Here is a 7,417-nt window from a genome sequence, read left to right as displayed (position 1 = left end):
GTAGCCAAAAGTTTATTAGTGGAAGTACCTATTTATCTATCTACCTATATATGTATTTATAAAACAATATTTTAAGATCTTATTTGTATTGAACATATGAACTATTTTTCATCTCCTGAAAAAGTATTACAAAATATTTGCCCATTGTATATCAATGTACTCTTAATTTTCCCTTTTTCAAAATCGCTTCTTTGTTGGTGGAAACATATTTTCTTCAAATACTTTTTCTCCGAATCAATATACCCCCATCCAAGGGTATAAAAAGTCAGCGGTCACGCGTAAGACTCGAACATCGTAGTCCAAAACTTGCGGGTACTTTTGCGGATTTATTGCTACACATGATCGGTCAGAGTGCTTAGAAGTTGTTTGGTGGCCTGATTATGCTGGTGCTTCCTCAGCTTCCTCAAAAAACATCGGTCAGTTCAGAATAGTTCATTCGATCTGGGGACTTCTGGGGAACTAGAGTTCCCCTCCCCGATCTAAATCAATTTAATTGAGGTCCGAGTGGTGGCCCTTGGCCTGGCTTAATTTGTTGATTGTCTGCCGAGTTTGTGTTCTGTTTTTCTGTGGCCCGTCGAAACCATTAGCAGTGTGTATCAGTGTGAAATCTGAGGCGGATTGAGTGGGGGTTCCATCATCCAGATCTTCAGAGAAGTCAGGGCTGGGAAGCAATTAGCTAGGGCTAGAAATCAAAATCAGTAGGAATGACAAGAAGTTGAAGCAGGAAGAAATCAGAATTTGGAAACGTCTTTATTTTGAATTAATTTATTCCAGAGAAACTCCTGAAGAAGTCAAATTTATTTATTTTGAAAAAGATCTGGAACTAATCCTGACAGTTCTAGGAAAATTAAATCAGTTGTGTATTTTGCAAATGATTTCTATTAGCGAGACTACACAAAATATTAATTTAAATTGAATAATAATTTTTGTTGATTACTTTACAGCACATATCATCTCGATAAAACTCTTCCCCAGAACTTTTCCTTGAATTACCCCTTTATAGGGTCACTTCCTCTTAGACTTTTTCATACCCCCAAGACATCTGCATTCGCAATTGAAAGGGCAATTCCGCTGTTCAAGTGCAAGATTGAAAAGTTCAGATGCCAACTGATCATGCACGTCTTTTCCTTAGTATCTCGGCATCTTCAGCACAGATGAACGATCAACATCCACATCCAGAAAAACCAAGAGTTAACCCCAACCCGGAATGAACTCACTTCCGTTCGGTCCATGTGGGGGATTTCTTCAGGCAAGTAGTGTTAACTGGACGGGTCGAGTGCTCAAGTGCAATTCGTAATTACTCATTCATAATTTCAGCTTAATTCTGAGCGTATTCCGCGTACATCGTACTAGGCCCATTCATACATTTATTTATTTATTGGTTCCTCCCGAAGGGGAAAGAGAACTGGCGGCGTAAATTAACTTAATTGAAATTCGGGTCAACAGAGAGGCCAAGATAATGAAAGAAACTAATTAAGGCGCACTACCGAACTGCCCACATATATGTCTACTGATTGTTACTTTGCGCATTTGTCGCTCAAATATTTTCAAATATTTTCCCATTCGCTGTGTTTGTATTGCCATTATTTGATTACTGTGTGCGCACTCGCGGCCCATGGGTTAACAATTATTGTATTAATAAATATTTGAATGCGCTGCCCTCATCTGAACCCATCAGGAACGGCCATTCCACATCAGTTTCAATTAAAAACACATTTTGTGGTCACTGTGTGGTCGCCACTTGGGTTCTGTATGGGCTGGGTTCGATATTCTAGCTTGGGCTCTCCATAGTTTGCATTATTCCTAGGTGACACACCCAATACTTGCGGGGCTTCTATATGCGACCTCATGATTCCATTTCTGCTGATGTGGGCATATACTAGTGGTGGACCCTTGTGGTGGCACATCAAGCCGGATTTTAAAACCAATCGATAATGTCAATATTTTAGCTCGGCAACTTGGCTGCTGGTCTAAACTACTTAGTGTCAACTAACTGGGCTAACAAGTGTTAAGGTTCTCATCGACAGTTACGACTGATCCAATTACACAACCAAGGTGCTGTATATTTAAAAACTACAAGTTAGCTGTAACATAAATATTTATACTTTAATATCAACTACATTACACTTAAGTTTCCCCTATTTAAAAATTATTAATCTGCTATCCATGAGGTTGAAACCAACACCTTGCCAACCACTTAGACACCTCAAAAAGATCTGCACAAAGAAAAGTTTTCAAACCTTGTAGCAACTGCTATCTACAATATCTGCTCTATTCAACTCCTAAAAACATATACAATAGAAGGAAGAATAACTTATCCCTGGCAACCGAAAAACCCGAATGAAAAAACCACCGCAGATCTTAAGCCTTTGCACAAACAAAGCGGCTGAGCAACTAACCGATTATGTATAAAATATTTATGAAATAGACCCGTCCTAGAACTAAGCCGATGGGTTTGAATCATTAGAGCGGAGAAGGAGCACCCAGGAGCAGTCTAAATGGACAAAAAGTGTAACAAACGGCACACGCATCCTGGGTTCTATATAACCATATCCTATGTACCAGGATCCGGAACCCCGAGTCCCGAAGATGCATGCTGGGTAATCAGGCCTCGGCATCTGCGGGTTGAGCCTTTCTCTATATATGTATTATGTTCCGAGGACCGAGGTCTGAGGACCCACAAGGTTGCTCTTTCGACATCGTAATCCCTGCACTTAACCCGGGTAATAAGATAAGTAAGGCAGATCCGAGGTTTCGCTTTGCTTCTGCTTGTTATCTTTGTAAATTGCATGTCGAGCACTTAAGCCAATAGAAAGGAGACTTGGCCAAGACATTCCCTTTCCCCGCGCGCGTGCTACTCACCACTATTCTATGCCAATTCTATTCTAAAGTGATATATAGTTTAAGGAACCCCGATGCCCGAAGGACCCTCGGACTGATTTAGCGACTTAGAGCTTAGAGCTACATAGTCCGGGCTTAGGTAAGTGGATTTCTGAATTCAATCCGAATCCAGGGCACATGAGATGTGTTAAGTATATAATGCGCTCATCCGATCTATTTCAATAACAAACCAGATCCAGACCAACTTAAGCCGGCCAGGGCAGCCCAATAAAACAATGCCCCTAGTAAATTGTTCTATTCGCCTGATCTGCGGATTGGGCACAACAGTTCGGCTTGAAAGATATATGGGCAGGCATATATGTATAGCAAAATATATGAATCGAGGGCTTAAGGCGTGGGCCAAAACCGATTTAACTCTTGCACTGGCCTAAGCTGAGCATAAACCCCAAATATGTACATACACGATATGGAAGCGGAGATGGTTTTCTATTTTAAAGTTTTATCTTCAGAAGATGCTGAAATGAGCAAGGAATGTGTATTGATATTTAATAAACAATGCAAGGGATAAGAAAATATATAAGCCTTGTTATAACAATCTCAGTTATACTTAATGCGAGCCAAGATTAATATTCCTCTAAAACAGCTACCTTGCTTATAAAACTATAAACGAGAGAAATAAATTAATATTTGTGATATAGTGAACACATTTATAAAGTATTACAGCCACAGGTACTTTTTAATATATACACATAAGATGTAATCCTCTTCTTAACAATACCAAGCTTATACTCAAATATTATCTATGTTTTCTGACTAAACACATCAAGCTTATTACCTAACCGATTAGGTCTCAACAAACTATTGCACAACTTTTAGCCCAACCAATCCCCCGCCCTTCTCACCCGTTTAGGCTTCCCCTTTCCCAACTGACACCTTATAAAACTGCCAGCTAATCGTTTCAATAACATGATTTACCAACACACACTCAATAAGTTACAATTATTGAATCGAAGAAAAATGGGCACACAAAATATGATAATTGCTACCGATCGTCTCTCGCCGGAGATAAAAAGGGGAGATATCTATGGGGAGTGGGGAGATTAATCTAGTAACGATGATATTAATTATCATTTCGTTTACAAATCGCCTTTGAAAGAGCGAGAGAAAAAAGGGTGAAAAGCGCTGTATTTATGATATCGCCGAGGCTTGTTACTCGAATTTTTCCCTGTCAATGTCGATTTTGTAGGGAAATGGAGGGGAAAACTTGTTGATGCTGATGATGCTCCCTTTTTCTCACATCTTTTACTCCAACGCGCACTTAAGCCACGCACACAAACACATGTCAAGTGATCAAAGAATCAGAAGCCGCCGCACCGAGTGAAATTTTCGAAAATGAAGACGTCCACTGAGAACCCGAAAATACACACAGTTTGAGAAATTTCAAAAACAACGCCCAAGTCGGTGCCCTTTCTACTATTTCTTTCCACAATTTCTTTAACGTTCTCATCTTTCAAATTGAGGCCTAAGCAAGTCCCGAGCTTACACTGCGATAAATTAGGTATCAGTTCAATAACAATAATGAACTCATTTGTAAGATCCTTGGAATGCGAATTCTTAAGTTTTTCGATGTTCCTTAGCTAATTTGCATTTCTCACAAGATATGAATATGTTCTCAAAAATCTTTTTTAATTTACTAGTAACTTTAATATTTAGAAGTACTCAAATATAAAAGTTTAAGAAACAAACAATGTAAGCGCGCGAATTCTTAAGATCCCTTAACCGCCTTTTTCAAAGTTATCATTTTATGTCCTAGCTTAGGATTTTTTATTTTTTCGATATGTATTTAAATTTCTTAATGTTTCTCCGAGTGTAGCGCACATATTAGTTGAAAAATTGTATAACAAAAGTTAAGAAAAATTGCCTGCGACTGGGCGGAGGGACAGGGGAGCAAAGTGTGCTCGCTGGACGGAGGGATCTAGACAAAGGCCTGGCTGGGGTCCAGGGGTATGGAATGGCTATGGGATATCATATCGGATCGGATCGTACCTGCGGTGCCCAGCACATCTCGCACAGCTGGAGTTGTCACTGGGCATGTAAAGAGCCAAACAGAATCGAGTCAATGGGTGATGGCTCATTTTGGACCTCATCCTCTCCCATTTTTCTGCCTTTTTCGGGAATCATTTTCATGTTTGCCGCTCCAGCTAGCAAACAACTAATTAAGTCATCAGGATGAAAGCAAGTCGGTAGAGGAAGCTGGGTAAATATTTACGGGATGTGACTGTGAGCTGGACAGCAGCTGACGGTCAATACAAAAAGAAGCTGCTGGGTTTTTAGAGGAAATCGAAATAGTCATATAGAAAATAGAAATCTTAAATGAAAATACTATTTTTGCATACTCTTGGTAGATGCAAATTCACAAAATTTATATATTCATATTTTCTAGCTTCAAAATTTTGACATATTCAACTTTGATTTATAGAAACCAGAAGTCTTCAAGAAACAAACTCTGAAAGGGTAGCAAGAAATAAGAAGCCATTTTAAAAATTAGTGTTTTAAAATATATTTTTTATAATTTTTTTTTTAAATTTTTTGTTGTTCATTCTTAAATAAATATGTACAAAAATTGGTACAAGGACCCTTGTCTGGCGAAGATCGGCAGTCCTGTTGATTTCAGAGCTAGTTCCTTGCTATAACCATCGACTTTCCAGGTCGATTCGGAGGACCCGCTGAAGAAGCGAAGCGGTCAGTGGGGAGATGACCAAAAGAATTTGCTAAACTGCAGCATTTAGACGTCAAGGGCTTTTCGCTGGGGAGATAAAGTAGGGTGAGTCCTACTAGTCCTAGTTCCTCCCCCAAGCGACCCTAGTCCCTGGGCATTTTTTGTTGATCCAAAGCGCTGGGCTTGGTTTTGCGCCGGCTCCCGGGGAATTTAGCTGGACGGGAACTTGCCAAAGAACTGCATGCGCTGGAACAGCTCGGCGTTTAGCTGGGGCGGATAGCCCTGCATCTGGGCGGGATGGGGCGACTGGTGGTGATGATGGGGGGCCTGGGGAGCCTGCTGGTACTGCATCTGCTGGTAGGCAGCCTGATAGGCGGCGGGATTCATGCGCTGGTACAGGGCGGCGGCGGCGGCAGCTGCAAAGGGAACTGCGGCAGGATATCCATAGCCAGGAGCGGGGCTTCCATAGGGAGAACCACCCATCATGGGCGAGAATATGGCCTGGCGATAGGCGGCCAGACGAGTGCGACTCGCTCCGGGATTCTTCCGCCTCAACTTGCCGGTGGTCTCGCCAATGAAAACCTCCTCGGCCGAGGGGTCCAAGATCCAGTAGTTGCCCTTGCCGGGATCATCGTAGCTCCGGGGAATCTTCGTAAAACACTTGTTTAGGCTCAAGTTGTGACGAATGGAGTTCTGCCAGCCCCGCTTGTTGGCCTTGAAGTAGGGGAATCTATTGATCAGGTACTGATAGATCCCGTTCAAAGTCAGCCGCTGTTCGGGGCTATCCTGGATGGCCATCATGATGAGAGCATTGTAGCTATAGGGCGGCTTCTTGGTGTCGCTGCCGGAGCTGATCTTCTGCTTCTTGCTGGGATTGCCATCCTCGCTCTCCTGGTCCTCGTCGAGCTGGTCCTCCAGCTCATCATCGAACTCCACATCGAGTTTGTCGTTGTTCTGGGATGACAGACTTTCGGCGGCACTGCTCATGGGAGTGCTGGTCCGGCTGGGGCTATCGAAATCCTCCGAGGCCGAGAGTTCGCCATCGGAATTGGAGTACGGATGGACATACTGATGGTGGTGATGATGGTGCACCGGCTCGGTTTTGATGGGTTGGGTTGCGGGAATGTTGGTGGGTTTCTTGGCCAAGATGGCATCGATGGAGAAGTTGCTCTTGAATTCCATTTCACTTTTCACCATTGTTTCTTGTTTCGAAGTAATGCTATTATATCTTTGGTTTCTGATGATCACACACGACTTTTGGGATCGCTTGAGATGTTTGCGCTTGAGATGGTAGCTCTGAACTGATTCTCTACAGCCCCGGGTCGGGCTATTTATAGTCCACCCCCGGTCGCTCGAACGAAGTCTACACGAAGAGAGCCCACAAGGCGAAAGAGACGGGTAGCCTGGCATGCGCTGTGAGTGCGAGAGAGAGGGCTAGCAGGTAGCTGGGTAGTTAAACCCTCTTTGAAAGACTCCGCCCTCCATTTTGTGACCATTTTGTTCCACTCGCCTTCCACATGGAAATATGTACGTGGATGTAGGCAAAGCGGACTTTGTTTGGGAACTTGTGGATGTTTATTTTCAGTCTTTTGCTGCTTCGGCGTCAAAATATCCATTACATCCAATCCAAACAGGGTCGCTCTTTGGGGTTGTTCTCAGTGCGTCTCGTTCCCGCTCGCTGTTTTGACTATTAATTGCACTAACAAGCGGCAATAAAAACAAAAACACCAAGTCCAAAGAGTCGCAATTTAATCAGGATGTTTATAAATCCATAATGATTTCTGATTGCAAACCAAGATTGCTCGAAAAAGTGGGCCATTTCTAATCACTTCAATGAGGATGACAATTATTATTAAC

At 42.4% G+C, this 7,417-nt stretch overlaps 1 protein-coding gene across 1 annotated transcript; it reads right to left on the bottom strand.

Annotated features, from left to right (window-relative positions):
• Nucleotides 1-5,385: 5,385 nt before the first annotated feature.
• On the bottom strand, nt 5,386-6,850 carry LOC119546872 (fork head domain transcription factor slp1). The gene has a single exon (XM_037853478.1). It carries the CDS (start codon nt 6,755-6,757, stop codon nt 5,771-5,773), a length of 987 nt encoding a protein of 328 aa, XP_037709406.1. The 5' UTR covers nt 6,758-6,850; the 3' UTR covers nt 5,386-5,770.
• Nucleotides 6,851-7,417: the final 567 nt, after the last annotated feature.

Source organism: Drosophila subpulchrella, chromosome 2L, assembly GCF_014743375.2.
Source record: "Drosophila subpulchrella strain 33 F10 #4 breed RU33 chromosome 2L, RU_Dsub_v1.1 Primary Assembly, whole genome shotgun sequence".
In the NCBI taxonomy this organism is placed as follows: domain Eukaryota; kingdom Metazoa; phylum Arthropoda; class Insecta; order Diptera; family Drosophilidae; genus Drosophila; species Drosophila subpulchrella.
The sequence above is the reverse complement of the archived record's forward strand: the minus strand, read 5'-3'. Positions and strand labels throughout refer to the sequence as shown.